At 41.3% G+C, this 24,656-nt stretch overlaps 1 protein-coding gene across 1 annotated transcript; it reads left to right on the forward strand.

The window, feature by feature from the left end:
* Positions 1 to 59: 59 nt before the first annotated feature.
* Positions 60 to 18,953, forward strand: ddx41 (DEAD (Asp-Glu-Ala-Asp) box polypeptide 41). Its single transcript, XM_061788529.1, has 17 exons — positions 60 to 228; positions 3,519 to 3,614; positions 3,730 to 3,880; positions 3,977 to 4,051; positions 4,126 to 4,186; positions 4,274 to 4,410; positions 4,543 to 4,615; positions 8,338 to 8,491; positions 8,641 to 8,777; positions 9,180 to 9,342; positions 10,521 to 10,652; positions 10,730 to 10,801; positions 10,906 to 11,002; positions 14,852 to 15,001; positions 17,946 to 18,017; positions 18,424 to 18,534; positions 18,619 to 18,953. The coding sequence occupies exons 1-17, from the start codon at positions 202 to 204 to the stop codon at positions 18,753 to 18,755; spliced, it is 1,845 nt and encodes a 614-aa protein (XP_061644513.1). The 5' UTR covers positions 60 to 201; the 3' UTR covers positions 18,756 to 18,953.
* The last annotated feature ends 5,703 nt before the right edge of the window (positions 18,954 to 24,656 follow it).

The following is a 24,656-nucleotide window of genomic DNA, read 5'->3' on the forward strand; positions in this document are numbered from 1 at the left end:
TTCTGTGCATTTGTCGTCCATTGTCAAGTGACGTCACTGGGACGAACAGTTTTGAGCCTTTTGGCTTTCGGTACTTCAGCAGCATTCATTGTCCAGTGTCCGACTACGCGAGTGTATGATACATATATTTTAGTACGTTATCTAGACAATTTGGTCAACTAGTGCCACAATTGTCCAAGCAAGCACATAGTTTTTAAAAAGATGGAAGACGATAATCGACTCAAAAAGGTAAGCTCCAATTAAAAGTCCCCGTTCGTGCGGTAGACAGGAAACATTAGCGGCTAGCTAACTCGCTAGCAATACAAACAAATACTCCTCCACCGGTTTCACGCAAAACGTAAAACTAAAATATTTATGTTTAGTATGTGACGCAAAGGACACACGTCAGCTTCAACTGTATTTTTAAAAGTTAACTAACTCAAGCTAACGCACCAGATCTACTAGAACGCTTAGAACGTAGTTTTAAAAAAATGTAGTTAATATTTCAATACAGTCGGCATGGTGACCGACTGGTTAGCACATCTGCCTCACAGTTCTGAGGACCGGGGTTCAAATCCCAGCCCCGCCTGTATGGAGTTTGCATGTTCTCCCCGTGCCTGCGTGGGTTTTCTCCGGGTTGATATGTGTCCTGCGATTGGCTGGCGACCAGTTCAAGGTCTACCCCGCCTCTCGCCCGAAGATAGCTGGATAGGGTCCAGCACGCCCGCGACCCTAGTGAGTATACGCTGTACAGAAAATGGATGGATATTGCAATACAGGGAAATATGGTGATCCTGCTGGGCCTAGACCTGTCGATTTGTGACAGCTCAATGATCAATGCCGTATTTCCAGTTAGGGAAGACAACATGATTTCTGGTTGCAACGTGGAGGTGCTGCTGATCTCCCTTGGGAATAGGAGCTGCCTCCCTAGGTCTACCTCCAGCCTCCATTCTGCTGCTAGTGTTTGCTGGCTAGGTGCTTGTCTCCAGTTTGTACTTGGAGGAACTTTACCCTGTCTGAGGGTGTGAGTGTTCTGCTGGTCGCCTGTTGGCCTAGTGTGGTTTGCCTCTTGCCTTCTCTTCTCCACCATTTCAGCCATCTTAGGGAGGGGCGGGTCGCCCCAACCAAGGCCAGCCCGCCCTGAAACCTTCTCACCGCCTTCTGCACTTCCTCTTCAGCCCTCCATTTCCTTCTAGTTGCGACTTTCACCTGTGTATCGCTCACTGTGCTGTCAGGGGAACCCTTGAACTCCATCACCAGCCTGCCCTTGTCCAACTTAAAGCCAAGAGACATGGATTGTCGGGGCAGAGGGAGAAAATTCTACCCGAACAGGCCAGTCGGCGAAAAGCATCTTGGAAGAGCGATCCATTTGCAGATGAATGAGTTGCCTCTGCCATCCATCTTGCGAGTGGCTGATGAGGAAACTTAGCACAGCTTCAAAGGCCACGCTATCCTTGGTGTAAAGGGAAATTATAACGCCACACTTTGTACTTTCTGGGTAGTTGGCTTGCGTTGATTTTTGCAGGCCTTCTGAAAGGTGCTGAAGGAGGGTTTTGGCCATTTCCTTGTTTGAGAGGCTGAATTTGTATGGCCTTCCCAGACTGTGGATAGACTGGTCCACAATGCAGGGAATGTCCTCTCCTCCAATGGTGAAGATGACCCTGTCCTTCCGTTCTCCTTTCCAAAGGGAGAGGCTTTTGGACTTTTGTGGCTTGAATTTCATCCTCCCCCAGATGATAAGATCGTACATCTTTTTTTTTATTTTTGTATTTCTTTTTTTTTAGCATTTCCTGCTAAAAATAACGCTGCTTACACAGAGGAAAAGCAGATGTGGCTGAGGACAGGGGAAGGGTGCGTGCCACGCCCCCAGTAGGTATATCGCACCGGGGTGTGTTTTTACAATTTTTTTTTTTAATTTTTTTTTTTATATATACCGCTTGACTGACTGGGAGCATTTCCGGGGTGTGCATTGTGCAAAACATCAGTTTGGCTAAGGACCCCCGAAAATGGCACCTACGAAGAGACACGCTTACGAAGCACAGTTTAAACTGCGACCTATCAGTTACGCGGAGGAACATTGCAATCAAGCAGCCGCGAGAGAATTCAAGATCAACGAATCCATGGTTCGCAAGTGGAGGAAGCAGGAAAACAAGCTTCGCCAAGTCAAGACAAAGCTGAGTTTCCGCGGAAAAAAAAGAAAAACGAAACACGGAAACAAGGCGAGGTGGCCCGAGTTGGAAGGCCAACTTGAGCAATGGATTAATGAGCAAAGAACATCCGGGAGAAGCATCTCTACAGTCACCATTTGACTGAGTGCAATAACTCGGGGGTTGCCATCATTCCGGGAGGCTTGACGAACCGCTGGACATCCGTGTAAACAGGGCGTTCAAAGTGAAGTTGCGAGCGGCGTGGGAGCCATGGATGACAGATGGCGAACACAGCTTTACTAAGACAGGAAGGCAACACCGGGCGAGTTATGCTACAATGTGAATGGATTGTGGATGCTTGGACTAAGGTATCTGCTTTGACTGTTGTCCGAGCTTTCGCGAAAGCAAGCATCATTGCTCAACAGCCCCCCGGCAACGAGACTAACTCTGACAATGACGAGAGGGAACCCGGCGTGTTTGTTGAAGAACATGCCCAGCTGTTCATTTTGGATACAGAACATGAGGACTTTGATGGATTTGTGGATGAGGATTGATAAAAAAATAACGTGAGTACTTTGTTAAACACTTCAATAAAGTACAACCGAACTCAGTTTTGCTCCCGCTGCCTTTTTAAAAACATTGTTTTAGCGTGCATGCATGCTACCGTATGTTTTAAGCTAGCGTATGTTTTACCATGCCTACGCCCAATAATACGGTGTGCCTTATGCATGTGTTAAATACATAAATAGACCCCGTAACTGAGACTGCGCCTTTTAATATGGTGCGCCCTATGGTCGTGAAAATACGATAGATCATATATGTAACTCCTGAGTAGGGAAAGCCTTTACCCTGCCGGCAGACAAACACCATCCACCACTTGCCTTGCCCCAATCAGGATCACTTCAATTGCTGCCACGAAGAGGATAAGTGAGATGGAGCATGAGATTGCAATCCCTTCCCACTTCTAGTTGTTGTTAGACAGTGCAGGCCTTTTGCAGCATGAAACTCATTTGCAGGGCTTGGAAGTAGGTCATGGTCTTAATGTTTGCCATTTGCAGGGATGAAGAAGTCGTCATGCACAAAACAGATAAATTGGTGAGGCACAGACACGGGGTTAGCTTCATCGAGCCCTATGACATGTAGATCTTTTTCTCGCTTGTTTTTAAAAAAAAATTATTATACTGCACTAATTCTAATCCTTCAGAGGGAAATTCAATTTGCACTCTGCTGTTCATTAAAGCAAACACTCCAGAACCTTGCGTCATTTATATTGCCAGTTTCAATATGAAGAATGATGTTTAACTATTTGGTGCAACTAAACATTTTTTTTGAGACATTTGTAAATGTCATTTTGTGTTCTTCTTTTTTTTTTTTTTTTTTTTTTTAAAACAGAGATCTAATGGCAGCTATGAAGTTTCTGGGGCTGAAGGGTCAGAGGATGAAGAATATGTTCCTTACGTTCCCGTCAAAATCCGAAAGCAACAAATGGTAAGTTATCACCCCTCATTCATTAGGCGTTGAATAAATGGTTGTGTTTGTCATAGCTGTTGAAATAAAAAGTTATACTTGAAATCGCATAATACACCAGTTGCTCACCTCACAGGTTCAGAAGATGTTGCGATTGCGTGGTAAAGCAGTGGATGAGGAGCACAGAGACAGTGGGGAGGAACAGAGGGATGAAGACGAAGGGCTCGGTCCACGTTCCAACGTCAGTCTCCTTGACCAGCATCAGCATCTCAAGGAAAAAGCAGAAGGTTTCTATTTCAAGAGATCCTTTTCTGGAATGTAACATTTCACTGTTACGTGTATTTTTTTCTACCCATTAAACCTGTTTTGTTTTAATTTAACAGCACGCAAAGAGTCGGCCAAGGAGAAGCAACTGAAAGAAGAAGAAAAGATTCTGGAAAGTGTCGCAGAGGGCAGAGGTAAAAAAAAAACCTCATAATTTCAAAGCCTTTACAAGGCAAATGTTGAGAACGTTTCCATTTTTTTCTGCTAGCTTTGATGTCCGTGAAGGAAATGGCCAAGGGTATCATTTATGATGATCCAATCAAGACAAGGTGGGACCATTTTACTTAAAGTAATTACTTAATAGTAGTTAAATACCATTTGTGGCCTACCTTACATAACCCAGTTATTCTTTATAGCTGGAAGGCTCCGCGCTATGTACTCAATATGCCAGAGACCAGAAATGAGCGCGTCAGAAAGAAGTTTCACATCCTAGTTGATGGAGACGGCATCCCTCCTCCGATTAAAAGCTTTAGGGAGATGAAGCTTCCGCCAGGTTGGACTGTATATCCTTAATCCCCCATCAAACTTTCCCAACACCACAGCCTATATACACACACACACAAAACACACTTTTATATGAGCATGACTTCTATGTCTGATAAGATTTATGTTGTTATATTTGCAGCAATTCTTAAAGGTTTGAAGAAGAAAGGAATTGTACATCCAACACCAATCCAAATTCAAGGAATTCCAACAGTGTAAGTGAACTATACACACATACAATGATAGGTACTGTAGGTAGGTATTTTATTTTACAAAAATAATAATACTCAGGGCGGCACGGTGGAAGACTGGTTAGAGCGTCAGCCTCACAGTTCTGAGGACCCGGGTTCAATCCCCGGCCCCGCCTGTGTGCAGTTTGCATGTTCTCCCCGTGCCTGCGTGGGTTTTCTCCGGGCACTCCGGTTTCCTCCCACATCCCAAAAACATGCACGTTAATTGAAAACTCTAAATTGCCCGTAGGTGTGAATGTGAGTGCGAATGGTTGTTTGTTTGTATGTGCCCTGCGATTGGCTGGCAACCAGTTCAGGGTGTACCCCGCCTCCTGCCCAATGATAACTGGGATAGGCTCCAGCACGCCCGCGACCCTAGTGAGGACAAGCGGCTCAGAAAATGGATGGATGGATGGATGATAATACTCAGTTTCTTTTACACTCAGACCAAATGATTGACATTTAAGATCAACAACATCATAGCAATTATTGCTTTTACAGCAATGAACTGATATCGTATGATGATAGTTTTTTATTCTATGTAGAATTGCACTTCATTGGAAAGGTGTTTAAATCTTGTTTTTGTTGTTGTTTTCAGATTCATATAGTTTAGAAAAGAGCCTAAAAATTAGGAATGCTTCTCAGTACAATACAATACAGTTCCGTGTTGCTGCAAACTTGCAACTGTGACGATAAACATTCTTAAATTAACCCTTCTCTGATAGTTACAATCAAATCTGAGTATTAGCTCTGTAAAGACTGTGCTTTAGATGAGCGGGAGTGGAATCTATGCATCCAGATTGTGTTTAGATTATACAGAGGTGCCTAGAAATTGAGATATGAGTTTAATTTGTTCCGTGACCATGCTCATAACTCAAAACACTTGTATGTCAAATAATCTGTCCCCTTTGAAATGAATGTAAATGCCATTCATCTGTTCCAGTCTCCCCCTAAAGGGAAATAGCACTCTATATTTTACTTTGTATAGTATAGTAATAACATAATTAAATAAAATATAAAAAATTAAGTAGTTTATGCATCATGATTAAATAATTGCTGCTGCTTCTTCTAGTCTGATTGACTTGGCCACCGGGGGCAATATACTGCAGTCATAGAGATCCAATTGAACAAGAGTTTAAAGTACTGTAAGTGACTCAGTAAACTGCAGTCTTTTTTTCACAGAGGTGCCTGTGAGTGCTGTCTGTCTACATGTGATGATGCATCGTTTGTGTTCAAATATCTGTTTCTTCTCACCCTATTTCTAAGGGAGAGCCCGGACACCCTGCCAGGAAAACTTGTGTCGGCCGGTTGTATCCGCTTTCTTGTTCTTTCGGTCACAACTAGGGTTGGGCATCATTTGAATTTGAGCGATTCCTATTCCTTATTTTGATTCCAGTTCCAAACAATTCTCGATTCCGATTCTTTTAAGGGGCTGGGTCAAAAAGGTTTGCATGGTTTAAATAAAAGGTCTCCAAATTATGAACATCCATTTTCTTAGCAGCCTGCAGCATAGACTAAAATGAACATTTGACTTGAGGGTCTTTATAACCAGTATCAATATCAAACCCATGAACTAAAAGGTAATGTGTGTGGAACTAACCCAACAGAATTAATATTTATTAATGAATGTTTCAGCTAAAAGTTAAATATAGCATTGTTAAAATAATTATTTGGGACTTTCATCATGTCAAATGGTTTATATGTGCAGGTTTTAACTTGACTTCCTGTTTTAAGCTTGTAGGCTTTTATTTTGAACGGTACGCATTTTGGCATGAAAAGTAGTAACTTCACACGGCACCGGTGATTATTATTTTTTTTTTTAATGGATGGCACCAAGTGCTATAAAACGCTGATTCCTTACCCTACCCACCAATGAGGCACAAGGTTAGTGTTTGTGATACTGTGAGACAACGTTTATGTGAATTTTGTCCCAATTCATTGTGATGTAAAGTTTCTATGGTGAGGTTTTAAATTGTTAAATTAAGCTTCTTTATTATTATTTTATTTTATTGTTTTTGTCATCAGCGCTTGTGTTGGTTTTGAGACTAAAATAAACACTAAAAACCATCAGTACAAAAGTGCAAGCAACCGTTTACCTGAGCTGATTCAATGTTGGCATAGACTTATGTTATTGTTTCACTCAGCCAGTTGACTGAGAGTGGACTTCACTGAAGCTCCGCGCGGTGTAGGCTGAGGCTCGGAGTGCGTCAGATGCTAAAACGTGAAAGCCTCCTTTGCCCAATGCAATCTTATTCCAAGTGTTACACTGATGCGACTGGTCACTAATTTTAACAAAGTTAAGAGCTACTTTTGTTCGCCATTGGGCACAAGCGCATCATCGTGCGCGTTCTTCGTTGGTTTATGCTGCTTCTTCGTTGTTTTTCGGCACTTCTTCGCGGCTGGAGAACTAGGCATCTAGACTGGGAACCGAAATTTTACAATTTGAACGGTTCCGGGAGAACCGGAACGTTAGTCCCGGTTCCAATCAATTCTCGATGCCCAACCCTAGTCACAAACCATAGCTCGTGACCATAGGTGAGGGTAGGAACGTAGATCAACCAGTAAATCAATAGCTTTGCCTTTTGGCTCAGCTCCTTCACCACGAGAGACCGATACAGAGTCTGCAGCACTGCAGACGCTGCACCGAGCTGCCTGTCGATCACCTGCTCCATTATTTGCTCATTCGTGAACAAGACACCAAGATACATACTGTGCTCCACTTGGGGGAAAATATCCTCCTCGACCCAGAGAGGGCACTCTGCTTTTTTTCGACTGAAGGCCATGCTCTCAAATTTGGATGTCAGTCAGCTGTGAGTCACTCCATTGAGAATTGGAGATCGCGGTTTGATGAAGGATACAGAACCATCATCTTCAAAAAGCAGAGACGCAATACTGAGGCCAACAAACCGAACCCCTTCAACGCTTCGTCAGCGCTTAAAAATTATATCATTTAAAAGTTATGAACAGATTCCAGTGACAAAGGGCAGCCTTGCCGGGATCCAAACCTCACTGGAAAAGAATCCGACATACTGCAGGCAAACTCTGACACCAATCGTACAGGGACCAAACAACCCGCATTAGGGGGTCCGGTACCCATTTTCTCCCAGAGCACCACCTATAAGACACCTCAAGGGACATGGTTGAACGCTTTCTCGAAGTCCACAGAGCACATGCAGGCTGGTTGGGCGAACTCCATGCACCCTCCAGTACCCTGCCGAGGGTGTAGAGCTGGTCCACTGTTCCACGGCCAGGACGAAAACTGCACTGTTCCTTCTGAATCGGAGACACAGTCCTGTCAAATTCTGATTCAAATTGTCTTGCCATCTCAAATTCATCTGTAACTGTCTTAATGTGTAGTTTTTTAACATCAGATTCAGCCTAACTTTGTACAAGAAACACGTATCCCTCTGCTAACAGTAGAACTTACCACATGAATATGTTCCAGACTGCTTTAAATATGTGATTAGCAAGTAAAGCAAATTTGGTTTCATGCATTTTTTTTGTATGAATATTAATTTTGCTTGCTGGTGTTTACCATATCTAATGTGCAAAAAAAGTGCATAGGGTTGCTGATTTAATATTTTTAGATCTGTATCTGCCAATTTCCTTTTTTTTTCTTTTTTTTAAATCAATACAAATAATTGTGATAATTCTGGTCCCTCTATACATGATATTACTTTTTCATACCATTTCATCTCTATTTGTAGTCTGTCAGGTCGCGACATGATCGGCATTGCCTTCACTGGCTCGGGCAAAACCTTGGTTTTCACTTTGCCCATCATCATGTTTGCCCTGGAGCAGGAGAAGAGGCTGCCCTTCTTTAAAAGAGAGGGACCTTATGGACTCATCATCTGTCCTTCAGTAAGTCCTAGCCAATTTTCTTATTGCGTACATTAATTAGCATTGTCTACAACCCCTTGACAATGCACAGGATCTGTGAATCTTGATACCTCCAATGATAGTGGCTACCAACGTTGTTCTTCAACTATCTATGATTTTACTTTGCACAGAGAGAGCTGGCCCGACAGACACACGGCATCATTGAATATTACTGCAAACTGCTGGAGGAGGAGGGAGCCCCACAGATGCGAACAGCCCTCTGTATCGGAGGGATGTCCGTCAAGGAGCAAATGGAGGTTGTGAAACAGTAAGTTAAGGTCAAAGGTGGAATACAAAAGCAGCAGCTCATGTCTTTTATTTAGAACCTGTAAGTCAACCTACCTTATTTACGCAAATTGTGGCTTTGTTTTTTGTTTAACTCAACTGCAAATAATAATAAAACTTTCTTTATAGTCCAATTTATATATTTTTTAAATACTATTAAATCATATGTATTTTAAATGGATGGATGATTTAATTCAGTGATTCTTTTGTGTACCACTCGAGGGATTGCGTACCACACTTTAAAAATCACTGTTCTAATGTATTGAGATGCACTCGTAGTTGTCTCTCGGGCGTGCATGCCTTTCTATCAAGTGTGAAATTACATAACCAAATGAAGATACTAAAAAAGCTTAGCCCATACAATTTCAATGTTTTCCGCTTGCAGTGGTGTCCATATGATGGTTGCCACCCCTGGGCGTCTCATGGACTTGTTACAGAAGAAGATGGTGAGTCTGGACATCTGTCGCTACCTGGCCCTGGATGAGGCTGACAGGATGATTGACATGGGCTTTGAGGAGGACATCAGGACCATTTTTTCCTATTTTAAGGTAAAGACCCCCCTGTATACATATATACTATCCAAGATTAATCGACAGTAACTGGCACAAAATGGCATATTAACAGAGATCTTTCAAGTTTTAAATCTTAAGTTTGGTTCCCAGGGGTGTGTGAAACTATTACAAATATAGAGAAATCATTTTTGAGATTTTAAAGTGACATGTTAACACCCCAGTCCCACAAGATCTGACTCTTAATATTTGTTTTTGCTGTAGAATAGGGCTGCACAATTAATCGAATTTTAATCGTGATCGCGATTTAGGTAAATGGTAAACGGACTGCACTTATATAAGCGCTTTATCTACACCATCACAGTGCCCAAAGCGCTTTACAAAGCCTCACATTCACCCACTCACGCACACATTCATACACCAATGGGCGACTGCTCCCATGCAAGGCGCTGCCAGGCCCACTGAGAGCAAATTAGGGTTCAGTGTCTTGCCCAAGGACACTTCGACATGCGGACAGTCAGAGCTGGAACGGTCACTGGACGACCCGCTCGACCTATTGAGCCACATTTGCCGCCCATTTTGGCTGCCAATTAAATGAACCTGATCATTGGTGATTTTTTTTATGTTTTCTTTTTTTACATATAAAATGCGGTCACTGCTGCATATGAAAAGTGCTTCATTTGCATCAGTGCCTGCAACCTAGTCAGCCAGCCAACCACCTGGGAGCAAACGTATGGTTCAGGCTTCGTTAAGGGCCCTCTCAGCACGTTGGCGGAGAGGCAACGTGTCATAGTAAGACACTATTACAATCATTGTAGCCGCTGCCTCGACTTCAACTTAAACAGCAGAAGTAAAGAGAGAGGGACATCACAACTGTCAAATTCTTTGCAGTTTGTGACCGTGCATGACTGACCAATGGTCAAGCAAAACAAGAGACATACCCTTCCTTCACAATTCACTATATTCACGGGATTTTCAAATGAAAAGTCGGCGCTTCCACCCTAATGTTATTGCGTTTTATGCATTAATTGAATTTGTTTCCCTTAAGTTGCAATTCGTGATTGCACTTTGTAAAAGCATATTTATTCAGTTAGCCCGCGGTAAAGTAGAATTTTTAATTGTACATTTTTTATTATGTATCATTTATTCTTATTTAAAGATTGCATTACAATAAGTGAAAGAGGAACAGTGTTAAAATATTTTTTTTCTTCCTCAAGGGTCAAAGGCAAACATTGCTTTTCAGTGCCACCATGCCCAAGAAAATCCAGAATTTCGCCAAGAGTGCTCTGGTCAAACCCATTACTATTAACGTAGGCAGAGCAGGTGCCGCCAGCTTGGATGTCATCCAGGTATGTTCTGATTCATCTGCCGAAGACTTTCTGCTGTAAAAGTTGATTCTGAGGCTGTTTTGTGTGTGTATGAACAGGAAGTGGAATACGTCAAAGAGGAAGCGAAGATGGTGTACCTGCTCGAGTGTCTCCAGAAAACAACACCTCCTGTCAGTACCTTTTTTTCCATCAAGCTCTGACACGCATACACAAAATGTATACTGTATGTAAATGTATGTATATTGGAAAAAAAACAAAAACATTTTTCCTTCAGGTATTGATATTTGCTGAGAAAAAGGCTGATGTTGATGCCATCCATGAGTATCTGCTGTTAAAAGGTGTAGAGGCGGTGGCTATCCATGGAGGAAAAGGTACTATGTGGAATTCCATCCATCCATCCATTGTCTGTACCGCTCATCCTCACTAAGGTCGCGGGTGCGCTGAAGCCTATCCCAGCTATCTTCGGGCGAGAGGCGGGGTATACCCTGAACCGGTCACCAGCCAATCGCAGACTATGTGGAATTAATCCATCCAATTTCTATAGCCCTTGTCCTTATTAAGGTTGGAGGTGGTCTGGAGCCGATCGCTAGCCAATCACAGGACACATACAGTCAACCATTCATACTCATATTCACAACTATGGACAATTTAGTCTATCTACAGCAGGGGTCAGCAACTAAGTGAGGCCTTGGGGAAATTTTTTTCATGGCGCGAGTGTAACTGTGGCAATCCCGTGCCGTCCAGCCAGTCTGTCACCGGTTTGAAGTCGAGTGTGCTGACCGCTGAGCTAAAAGCCCAGGCCGCCAGCTCAGCGGCCACCACCGTCTTTTAAGGATTGGAGAGTGATGTTTCCCTAATTATTATTATTTTTTTTTTCCCCACCCTCCTCTCCTCTTCGGCTGTTAGGTCAAGCAGAAAGGAGGATCTGTATGCCTTTTAAGCTGGAACAGTTTTATTGTGCCACAGCGGAGTTTTTAAGATGCCACAGTGGTTCTTTGTATTCTGATGCATTTTTCTTCAAAATTTCTGTCGGACAGAGCAAAGTTTTAAAGCAGTGTGACAGAAAACACAAAAGGGAGAAACAGTTAAAAGATAACTAAATAATATAGGAAGAGAAGACAACGAAAGACTGGACATTAGCTATAAGAAAGATGAGGAAAGTAAATTATTATATGCCTAGTACAATGGCACATTAGATCCGAGTGTTGTATGTGCCAGTGGTGCTACCTCCTGTGAAGGGAGAACAGGACAATATACATTCCCCTGCAAAAGTATTGGAACGGCAAGGTCAATTCTTTTGTTTTTGTTTTATACTGAAGACATTTGGGTTTCAGATCAAAAGATGAATATGAGACAAAAGTTCAAAATTCCAGCTTTTATTTCATGGTATTTACATGTAGGTGTGTTAAACAACTCATGACAGATAGATAGTTATTTATTTATCACAATGAGTGAGTGGCCCCACACCAAGCGAAAAAGTCCCAGAGGTGAGTATCTGTGGACACATGAAAGTGGATTGACACTGTTTCACATGTACAATAACCTTCGGAAGTGACCTGTAATTGCTGCGCCTGCACCCCGGGGGCCCAGGACCCCACCGAGAGCAGACCAGTGGACGGGACACCACCCACACCGAGGGACCCAGGGCGGTCCACCGGCCCCACCAAGGCGCCCCAAAGCCGGCCACCCGAAAGAGGCCGCAGGGGCCCAACGCCAGCCAACCACCCCCACCCAAAGGAGGGCGAGATTCCCCCCACCAACTCACAGGGCCCGCCAATATAGCCAGTCCCTGCCCAGCCAGAGGGGGAGACAGTGTCCCCTGCTAGGTGGAAAGGAGAGCGGATAGGCACGCCCAACAGAGGAGCGATTGTGGGGGGTGGGGTGGGCACAGCTGTCCCCACGGTCAGCAGGGAACCCGAGGGGGAAGCGACCCCAGCAGGACGCAAGGACCAGAGAGAAGAGGAGGAAGCAGGCCCGAGGAGCGACAGGGGGGCCTCCACTGTCCCCCAGCGGCAGCCGGAACGGAGAACCAAGGCGGACACCATTTGGCACCACCCCAGCACCTGGGAAGTAAAAATGAAAACCTTATGTCAAATAAACTATTTATTCTCAATGATTCCAAACCTTGGATTCTGCCATAATAATTTTTTAATTCAAAGAATAAGAAAAATAGAATAAGTTTATCCTCACTTCAAAAAAGTAAACAGGAAGGAGGCCTAAATGATCCAAGCTTTAAACATTTTAGCGAACCAATTACAATACCTTATGAAATGGATGCACCACAATGATGGAGCATCATTCTTTGCTAGAATTAGAACAGACAGAAGTGTTGGGATTCTTTTTCTTTCTTTTTTTTTTGTAAATTGCTGTTTTTAATTTTATTGTATTGAAGGAAGTTTCCGCTTCTTATTTGAAACTCCTGGAGCAATTTATTAAGTGTCATAAAAATATTATCATGAAATGGTTGTTGTAGGTGGTCAATTCCACATTGTTCCCATGTGCTAAAATATAGGGATATGTTGTTAATTTAAAAATCTGGATCGTACCAGATTGGGGAGGGCATACTGGGAGCTAGTTGAGATTCTTTAGCTTCTAGATTTTTCCACCAAGCCGTTAAGGTGGATGCAATTATTGGGTTCTTGAAAGAGTTATGGCATTTGAAACTTGTATAAATAAATGGGAGTTGTTAGAGTTTGATGTTATTGTAGTCTGTTCTAATTCTAGCCAAGAATGATGCACCATCATTGTGGTGCATCCATTTCATAAGGTATTGTAATTGGTTAGCTAAAGTGTTTAAAGCTGGGATCATTTAGGCCTCCTTCCTGTTTACCTTTTTGAAGTGAGGATAAACTTATTCTATTTTTCTAATTCTTTGAAAAAAAAATTATTATGGCAGAATCCAAGGTTTGGAATCATTGAGAATAAATAGTTTATTTCCGGTAAGGTTTTCATTTTTACTTCCCAGAAGTGATATTGCTAAATTATTCCAGCATTTTAAATCAGATGGGATTTTTTCAGAAGTGGTGTGTAATTTATTAATGCCTGAATACTGTGAGGTTTCTCAATTTATATCTGCACAGACTCGCTTGCTCCCGTTACACGGCGAGGGTCACGTCTCGCCCAATCGTTTGTGATGATGTGTCCTGCAATCCCCATAAATTGTCACCACTATTTCTTTATTGGGTGATTAACGTACACCCCTCGTAAAAAGTTGCAGCCGCCGGTTTGTAGACATCCGCATTGAACGACGCATTTCGGTCTCTTGAGCAGTCACATGGGGAAGTCAGCCAAACAGTATATTTCTTCTAACATTGTCACATGGGTTACGTGCTCAATCAAGTAACAAGGAAGTGAAGCGAGTGCTGTAGCAGCTTTTTTTCCCCCTGCCACTGCTGTAGCAGCACGGCTCATTATCATTCCTTGACAAGCGTCAGCTGGTGGGGCAGATATAATTGGCTGCTATTTACCCACCTCTGATCTACAGTATGCCTTCAATGAACTTACCATTTTTGAAATTTAGGAACAAGCCAGTGTAGCTGGGGAAAACACATTCAAACTCCACGCAGAAAGCACCGAGATTTGAATCCCGAAACTCAGAACTGTGAGGCAGACATGCAAGCAGACCACTGTTGCTACCCTGTGTGTTGAATTCATGAAAATCTAAAACAGTCAAAGGTTTGCCGCTGAACTCAGTCCTGGCTGTAATTCCTCATTTTTGTCACTAGATGTCACGTTTGCTTCATCTTTTTCATAGAAAGTGTTCCATTGAATTGAGTCCAATAATTTTTAATTGAGACATGCTTTTTTTCCTCACAATTTGAAAGAGTTCCCTAGGTTTCTTAATAACATCAGTGGCAGGCGTATTTATCAACAATCAGGAATTATAGTACACTTTAGACCCTATTACTTGTCTGGGGGCTCTCTTAAAAGTGGCTCTGGATCTTCGCCCAGTTTAGCAGGTCAAGTCATGGGGGGAGAGGAACTCTGTGTAGGGGTGCCTATTGTGTAAATTAGTCCCACTGTTGTGTTACAGTGGGGCAGAGTGGCTTGTTTGTTGACACAGTTTCAGAAATAGGCAGATATAAAAAGACGGGGTTGTTTAATTTCGTACTTGATGGCACTTCAGATACTGAACTTTTCATCTATTAAAAAGAGTTTTCGGTAAAATATCATCTGTCCCTTTTCAGTTAAGTTAATTTGAGTCACTTTTTTTATTCCAGATCAGGAGGAAAGAACAAAAGCCATCGAAGCATTTAAAGAAGGAAAGAAGGACGTCCTAGTTGCCACAGATGTGGCCTCCAAGGGTCTGGATTTCCCGGCCATCCAGCATGTAGTCAACTATGACATGCCTGAGGAAATCGAAAACTACGGTGAGACAGTACGGTTTGTGTTTACGATGGTGGTCGCTTCCCAAAATGGTGTAACATGGTCAATCTGTCAATTCCTTCACACCAGCTTCATGAGTCCATGTGATGTGTTGAGAAATACCTCTTAATCAATTGGGGGTTTGTTGAGTTGGACCTATAAGAGTAGTTTTGAGAAGGCCAGCCAGCCTACCGCCATCCATCAGCTTTTGCTGTCTGGGGCCCGTAGAAACTTCCTTCCAGGAAATCTCAGTCAGGCGAACAGCTTTCGCTTTTGAATCTCTTCTTAAGATTCGGTTTCATCTTGTTGCCTTCTCTTGACAGTGCTGGTTTTTAATTCAGTTTTTTAAATTGCATTTTTGAATCTATTTGTTTATTTAATCATTGTCTCTTGTATTTTACTATGTTTTTAGTAATAGTTTGTTTGTTCACTGACTAATTCAAAGCACATTGTACCTCTCGTTTAAAAGGTGCCTATCTTAGCAGCTTTGAGATGAAAGATGACCGCACAAGTTTTCGTCTTGATGAATGGTGAAAAATATCACTCTTGCAGAAAGTCTTCCTAGAAGAGTAGAAACTCTGTTTGTCTTCAAAAGACCATATCTTTATCAATTTTCCACCCCACTCTAGGCCGTAAATGCAAAATAATCAAATTAAACACCCGAGGACCCCCTGTAACGAAGGTCACGTGCTTAAAACACTTCCAGTTGGTGTTTGGTAATTGGGTCTTGGTACTATATGAGAACAAACGGTGAATTGTGGGCTAAATCTGGACATTTGTTTAATTGACCTACTGGAGAAATCACAGACAATCTAAGAGTCTAAGTTTTTAAATAGTCACTAAAAATGCAAAAAAAGTGTAGAAAGTCATCCATCAAAGCAGAGCAGGCTGGCACCCACATCTGCTGTACAGAAAGCAGCTTATGTGCATAACATGAAAGGAATCCAAAATGTCAGTTTAGAAATTGCCTCGATGTATATTATCCTTTTAATAGTCAACTATCAGACCACATTTCACTCTCAATAGCCTTTTCCCGTTTCTGTTTCGACTTCATCAGCATTCAAAAACTGAAATAATTGATTTAATTCGCATTGATTCAGACATGAAAACACCAAAGGCATGAAAAAGGTGACCAAAAAAAAACAAAAAAACTAAACATTTTAGGGGGAATCTGGGGATCCCCCGAGCCGCCGCAGAGAATTGTTTTTTATTTTAACATAAATTAAGCAATCTGGAAGACTCTAAAGAGTACAGTAAAAAAAAAAATATATATATATATAATAATTCTTCACGCAGAAAAACTTATTTACACCGCTTAAGTACATGTTGATGTACAAATTTTCTAATTTCTTTACTAATTTCTTTGCTTTTCTGTTCTGGCCTCCTACTTGAGCCAGGCTCATCGCCACCTGCACCTGATGCCTGCTTCAAGCTGTGCCACATGAGTGGCATCCTCTTCTTTAAGCACTCTCATTCTGGAACAGAATTGACTACATTTTTCACTATTACCAACTTCAAAAGCTAATCCCAAATGCATCCTCCAGGAAAATATTAAGTACAGTATTTTTCTGTTTTTATTGGCGATTTCTGAATTTGAAGTTAGTTCATTCTGACATAATCCTTACCAGCGCTCCGTCGCTTAATACATTTAACATCAGTAAACTTATTAGATAATTGTAGCCGCGTTTTCTAATTAAAACAAAATGTACTAGCGGATCAGCTCCTGTCGCCGATGTTACATGTGCTTCGCGATTCCACTTGGGACCACAACCAGGGCCCCGACCCGCAGCACCTCAATGCGAAAATGCAAAAGACCAGCGCAACAAATACCACACTGCTTAAACGTAAGTGTAGCAATAGAGGATGTCCGCTCCAGAGGTGAGTAGAGTAGCCAAACATTGTCCTCAAGTAAGAGAACTGTTACTTGACAATAATGTGACTCAAGTAAAAGTAAATAGTAGTCCTCCAAAAAATTACTTGAGTAAGAGTAAAAAGTATGCAGTGAAATTATTACTCAAGTACTGAGTAAATAGTGAGTAACTTCTGATGTATTTACCACCGCATGAACATCAATTAAAAAAAATACAAAAATACAAAATATGTGAACGTACAAATTCCGATGTTGCTCTGTGTGTGTATCCACAGTCAAAACTGAGCTGAAATACCCACGTTTGGGCAGACAGTGCCGGACAAATACTACAATACATGAAAGCTGTTGTTTTTGTTTGCCTAAATGTAAACACGAGTAGCACGCCATTCCCTTCATGGTAAAGACGACCGTCCCAACATGGCCGCCACATATGCACAACGATCAACGGGGCAAGCTTATCTAGTGTGATTACCTACGTCCGGGAAGCCCAATGGAAGATGTTGTGTGAGGTCATGTGACTTTCTTGTCATTTGATTGTTGAACTAGATTTAAACCTCGCTAGCGCTTAAATTGGATGACGCAAACAACGCCTGATGCGTAAGTCGTAGTCTCGCGCACGAAATAGTTGATAAATAAGCAATAATTGATAAATAGAAGAAGCGAGCGACATTTAGATCATTGTAATGGAGTAAAAGTACCGTGACTTATTAACACCAAAAGCGGCAGACATTTTTATTCTGGTCTCGTCAACTCCTTTTGACTCACCCAAACCAGGTCCCAAGAGCACAGGCGGAACCTCAGGCCGCATATTAGTCCGCCGTGGAGTAATATTCACAATTACATCTCTGTGTGGATGGCGGATGTGTGGAATGGATCTAGCTACCAGCGTTCAAGGAGTACGAAACAGCCTATGACGTCAGTGACGGCAATGGCCCCCACTCTAGGAAAAACTCATTGGATAGATACGATTTACATAAATGACCTATTTTGAGTTCAAAACGGCGAATTTCGCCGAAAGGCGACTGATTTGCATGTATGATTGATTGTGAACCTGCCCCAATAATTTTTTTTTATTTCAGTCCACAGAATTGGAAGAACAGGGCGATCTGGTCAGACTGGTATCGCCACAACGTTCATCAATAAAGGCTGTGGTAAGTTACTGCACCAATAATAAGAGGCACATTTACAGTGTAATCAGCCACATGTATTGTCCACAATTATTCATAATTTCATACCCTGGCCAAATATTTTGTTAAATTTTATTTGTTGAGTCATTTTGTCTTTAAATGAGACAAAGAATTGTGGAAAGTCAGACTTTTTTTTGGTACATTTTGACAAAAAGTTGCATGTTCAAAATGGTTCAGACCTTTTCTCACTGCAGACATATTTGGTCTAAATTTATAGCTGATTAGATTATGATAGAAGTAACCACCATCCAAAATAATTCCTCGTTAAGGTCAGAGAGACAAGTTTCATGATAAAAATAATTGAAAAAAATAATATTTGTCATTCTCTCTAACACAACGTCTTACATTTTCTTTTTGCCATGTACCTCAGATGAGTCTGTGTTGATGGATCTGAAGGCATTGCTCATTGAAGCCAAGCAAAAGGTTCCTCCAGTTCTCCAGGTGCTCCAGACAGGAGATGAAACAATGCTGGATATCGGAGGTTAGTCATTCACTAAATATCCGCTAAACAATTGTTTGTTTGACTATGTTTGTCCTAACGAACGATACTCGTGCTGTTTTCCAGGGGAGAGGGGCTGTACATTTTGCGGTGGTCTTGGTCATCGTATTACAGACTGTCCCAAGTTGGAGGCAATGCAGACCAAGCAGGTCACCAACATCGGGAGGAAGGACTACCTGGCTCACAGCTCAATGGACTTCTAAGTTTCTTTTGGGAAACGAAACATTGTCCTCCACTTACTGAGGAACTATATACTACGTGTCCACTCATGTGTGATATCATTCAAACCAGCAAGTACCGGTACATCTGTGCAGTCCAATTACTGTATGAACATCAGCAGTGTTCTCTTGTAAAATTGTTATACAAATTGTAAATAAATGTCACTCTTTTTGAGAAAAGAATGCTTTTCTACTTTTGCATCAGGAAAAACTGGATAAATTAATTAAATGAAAGTTTATTTTGAAAAAGATCATGCTGTTTTTATTTGATTTATAATTAAATTCTTATAAACCATTTAATAAAATTATGCAAAATTACGACAAATGTTTGTGAGAAATGAATACAAAAAGGAAGGACATTTCACTTAACCAATTTGAGGGAAATCAGCTCGATGCATTCAAATAATATCACTTTAATCTTGATCATTTAAATGCTCATTGGGCCTGATTGAAGGATGGAGAGGACCATATGTATTGTATATATTATGCCCACCCCTGCTTTACATATATACAGGTTATTTAGTTGCAAGGTGTCAACGTATGCACATTCGTGTTACTGTTCGGTCAGTGGAGGTGAGTTATGCAAAAGGGTGGTGCATATAATAGATACAAACTAAAATAGATACCTGTATTAATTACAAATTACAGTTTTACTTACGCAAATGGACTGCAGCGAGACATCCCGAAAATATCAATGCAGTCTACCATGAACATCCGTGCAGCTGCTCACGGCCTCGTGATCCACGTGATCGGGTCGAACTGTGGCCACAACTGCACAGTAAATCAAAATGGCGGCGGAAGTAAACAAAGCATTGCAGCCCTTTTCAGCATAAAATACGTACTTTGATTCATTTTCATTTGAATGCATAAATTATGATTCGGAATTAGTTTTTTTCAAGCGGACTCGCGAGTGAATCCGAATTGTCACTCATTCGTTTGTAGCTCTAATTAATATTGATAAAATTTTGCCCCAATTATTTTTTTTATTTATTCAAACATATTGCTGAGGTGAGAGCATGAAGTTTTAGAAGTTCAAACATAAAAAATGCCTGTTTGTATGCGACCACTCTGAACTCCTCCAATTATTCACGTGGCTTACATATGATAAAAGGTGTTCAACAAAACATCTGTTCCGCTAATAAGGCCAGCAACTGTTTCCATTGATTTGTAATGAAATATTTTGACTTTATAAAGCAGGAATCCTCTGTTGTGATTCCACTGCAAGGAACTCATTTTACAATGTATTATTATATTTGTAGTTAGTGTAGATAAGGGCTAGACCAGTACAACCATCCCCTTTTCCTTGTAATCTGTGTATACTATGTTGTGGAGAGATACAGCAGATAGCACATTGCGGAAGCTCCAACTCCTGACTTGTCACTTCTCCAATTCTTATGCTTGCACAAGCTCTGGACTTTCTTGCATCTTCATTCTTTCAAAGCCATAAAGCGGTGATAAGAAGGTGGAGTGCTTGCAGTGTCATATTTACCATGCCACTGTGTTTGCAGAAAGATCCTGGAGGTGAATCACACGAAGGGGGTTTCGAGAGAGGAAACCGCTTGACTGTGAAGAACAATGATCTTTATTAGACATGGAAAACCAATAAGAGCTTTCACATGACAGCTAATCAGTCCAAAAATCATGACTGACAGTCTGGGTATCATGTCAGTGATATTGGAAACCAAACCCGTCCTAACTTGACAAGATTGCAACTGTAATAGTGTTGTCTCCATTATGATAGAGTGAGGACAAATGTCAAACCCAAGGCCCACCGCCTCATTTTATCAAAGCATGCCACAATTTTTCCTTGGCTTGTGTTCAAAATTAGTTATCCATCACAAAATAGTATATCAAAATGCAGGGGAAATTACTGTATGTAAAATGATGGGGCGGTTATTTGGGTTCCCACACAGAACATAGTAGTAGTTCTAGCAATATATTATCATTTCAAAATGTACATACCTACATATGGGGTGCCAATAAAACAAACAATAAATAAAATGACTCCTCCCTACCTTAGCTTTTGGCCAATTTAATAGCCCTAGTATGGATTGTGACATATCATCAAATAAATCTGACATTCCTGCTTAACTGAAGTAATGTTTGGCATATTATGGTAATAGCCCTATTTTTTTTCAATAATATTTTCCGTTTTTTTTTTTTTTTTACAAAATAAATGTGTATTTTTCCAGAATAAAAGATATAAGAATAAAGTTGTAGTTTTGATGTTTGACTTTCTCTCTTGGCTACACTTTTTTTTTTTTTACACGATTTCAACTTTATCTTGGAAAAATACAACTATATTCTTGTGAGATTAAAATTTTTGATTCTGACAAAAGACATCTTTGTTCTTGTAAAGATTTACTTTTATTCTTGAATAAAATAGTGCTTTACCCACTTTATTATATGAAAAAAAATCAGAAATATTGTATATTTTTTTTCCTTGAAAAAACTCTTCTGTGTTCTAACCACACACCACAAACAAACAAACAAACAGACAGCTCAGCTTTTGGCCCTCAGACCAGGCAAAATGCAAGAAATATGCTAAGTTTGAGATCCCTGCAATAGACAGACAGACTTCCTGTTCTGCCCATGCATTGTTGCATTTGTAAAAGTTTTAACTTTGGCTCAGAATGTGCCGATTTCCCTTGTGTCGTGACTGGAGAATGCATACCTTTTGAAAGCAACATCTAGAAGCAAAACTGCAGCTTTCAGTGCATTATAAATTGGTGTGATCAGCAAAAACGCAATTTGACCAGTGGCTACAGCCACTAATTTATTCAGTGCTGGTTTAGATGCATCTATTTATTTTCTTCCTAATGGATTACACGTCAGCTAGAAAATACAGGCACATGAGGTCTTTTGTAGAATGCAAGGATTTTCAGTGAGCCTCGCCTCAAAATGTGTTTATGCCATTTTGCTGATGCATTTGTGCTTTGACCTCAGAGAAGAAGAATGCCCCAGTTATGAGAGATTTGGAGGGGAAAAAAGAGACTAAAATGTGAAGCACTCAATGATAATTTTGCAGAGACTACTTTAAAATGAAAATGCAATATTTTGCAAGTGGTTTTGGTGAGGTGGTTACAATGAAGGTCTATTATTGTCATACGATTTATACTTGTACATTAAGTAACCCTGAAACCCAGTGTATTTATAGTAGTTCATCTGACACATTCCACATCATTCACCATTTGTGGACTCATTTTCTGTGTTGCATGGCAATGTCAAAACTGCTGACTCATTGGTGCCAATTAATGTTGCATGAAAAATAATTGTTACAATGCCAAATAAATCGAGGAGAAGAAAACCTGCAGACTATCTTCCTTTTTTTTTGTCTTCACACAATCAAAATGGTGATTGGCCTGGTTCTGAAAACTGTACTTTTAGGCCCTGGAATTATACCAAACAGAGTAGAATAATTAGTCCCATGCGCAACATTTGTGTATACAAAAATGTACTTAGTGACTTTACAGTGCAGTGGACTTTTATGGCAGAGTGGCCGACGGAAGGACTGGACTGGACTGCTGGCAAAATCGGTCTAGTACTCACACTCTTTTATTACGAAGCCGCGCTGTTGTAACGTGCAGAATGTGGCTTGGCATTGTCTTGCTGAAATAAGGAGGGACATCCTGAAAAAGACCTCTGTCTACCTTTCAGCATTAATGGTGCCTTCACAGATGTTACCCACGCCATGGGTACAAACACACCCCAATACCATCACAGATGCTGGCTTTTGAACTTTGCGTTGATAATCTGGATGGTCCTTTTCCTTTTTTGGCCCAGACGACGTCCATGATTTCCAAAAATAATTTTAATCGTGGCCTCGTCAGAGCACAGCACACTTTCCCACTTTGGGCCCGCAGAAGCCGGTGACGTTTCTGGTCGTTGTTAATAAATGCCTTTCGCTTTGCATGGTAAGGTTTTGCATTTGTAGATGTAGCGACAAACTGTGTTAACTGACAATGGTTTTCTGTTGTTAAGCCCACGTGGCAATGTCCTTTAGACAATTTTTGTTTTTCACGTTTTTTTTAATGCAGTGCCGCCTGAGGGATCAAAGGTCACAGACATTCAGTGTTGGTTTAAAATACAGCCATATTGCGGAGACGTGTTTCATGTTGATGCGCATGACAGAAGGTTTCCCTGCATGCCAAACAAAGAGATGAGTTGACTCAGAGGCTTTGTACATGCCTGTACTGTACGGGCACTCATACAAGGTGCGTGATTGGTTCCCGGCGCGATATCGACCAATGAGCGCAGGAGTGGATTTATTCCGTGAGCTCATTGGCTGCGCATCATCGCAGCCTCACCCAGCATCTTCCCTTCTTGTGTCTCGCCAGTCTTGTTCACGCTGTTGTGTTCGCAATAACTTTTTTTGTTTAAGCGATAATTTTTTTGATTAGTTAAGCAAGCCCTTACAATGCCGCCTAAGCGCTGTGCCCCTGCGAAACCTTCCTCCGGGGTGCCCAAGAGGAAGAAGAAGATGATGACCATCAGCGAAAAAGTGAAACTTTTAGATTTGATCAAAGAGGGCAGAAGTTATGCATCTGTGGGACGCCATGAATCTACAGTGCGGTACATAAAGAAAGAGGAAGCAAACATCCGCAAAACTGCTTCAATAACCTTCAATAAGCGAAACGTGTGGTAACTCCGCGTAATAAGAGAATTGTAAAAATGGAAGCTGCATTGGCATTGTGGATTGCTGATTGCAGGGAAAAGACAGTGAGTTTGCACACAAATATTATCAGGACAAAGCCAATGTTAATTATTGTATAAGGTTTTATTTTAGATTAAAGATTTAAGTAAATATGTGTACTGTTGTAATCTTTGTCTCAAATATGTAAAGTATAAATTCTGTTTACATATTTTAAACATTCTGGTACCCACATACACATCCACGAAAATTCCTAGGGGGGGGGGGGGGGGCAAATCCTACTTTGCGGTTTTTCACCTTTCGTGGGGGGTTCAGGTCCCCATTAAGCACGAAAAACGAGGGTACACTGTATCTACATATATTTACAGTAGATGACGAAATCCCTAAATTTCTTGCAATTGTACATTGAGAAACATATTTGCTCTTGCAGTTGTTCACAAACTGGTGAACCTCACCCCATCTTAGCTTGTGAACAACTGAGCCTGTCGAGGATGCTCCTTTTATACCCAATCATGACACTCACCTGTTTCCAATTAACCTGTTCACATGTGGACTGTTCCAAACAGGCATTTCTTTGAGCATACCTCAACATTCCCAATCTTTTGTTGCCTCTGTCCCATCTTTTTGGGACCGTGTTGCAAGCATCAAATTCAAAAGGAGAGAATATTTGCAAAAAAACAATAACGTTCATCAGTTTGAATATTAAATATCTTGTCTTTGTCATGTATTCAATTTAATATGCTGAAAAGGATTTGCAAATCATTGCATTCTGTTTTTATTTACATTTTACACAACATCCCAACTTCATTGGAATTGGGGTTTGTATTTCAAGTTTGAACAACTTGGAAAGCAGTCGGCGTCACGGAACAGGTCGTGCAGGACTTAAGTGGTTTGAAGCCGGCCAATAGTGTGCTCGGAGAGTTTCTCTTCGTGCTACACAGCTCTTCCAAGCTACAATATATCAAGCCAGGAATGTGTGAAAAACAATTACCGTGTCCTGCAGCCAGCTACCAACCCACCACAGAAGGTCATTACCTGACCATATTCCATTTCTTCTACTAATCACAACCAGCCAACCTGTTGATGATGCACATGGAGGATCAGGCATGTCCGCTTTAATGACGCCTTTGTAGTATTTGCAAAGCGGCTTTTTCTTCTTAAGGCAAACACCACTGGAGGTGAGGATGAGAGGAGACATTCCTCCGAGGCTGGATAATGTCACGGATGACAAGCCT

The sequence above is a fragment of the Phyllopteryx taeniolatus genome, chromosome 10 (genome assembly GCF_024500385.1).
Source record: "Phyllopteryx taeniolatus isolate TA_2022b chromosome 10, UOR_Ptae_1.2, whole genome shotgun sequence".
In the NCBI taxonomy this organism is placed as follows: Eukaryota; Metazoa; Chordata; class Actinopteri; order Syngnathiformes; family Syngnathidae; genus Phyllopteryx; species Phyllopteryx taeniolatus.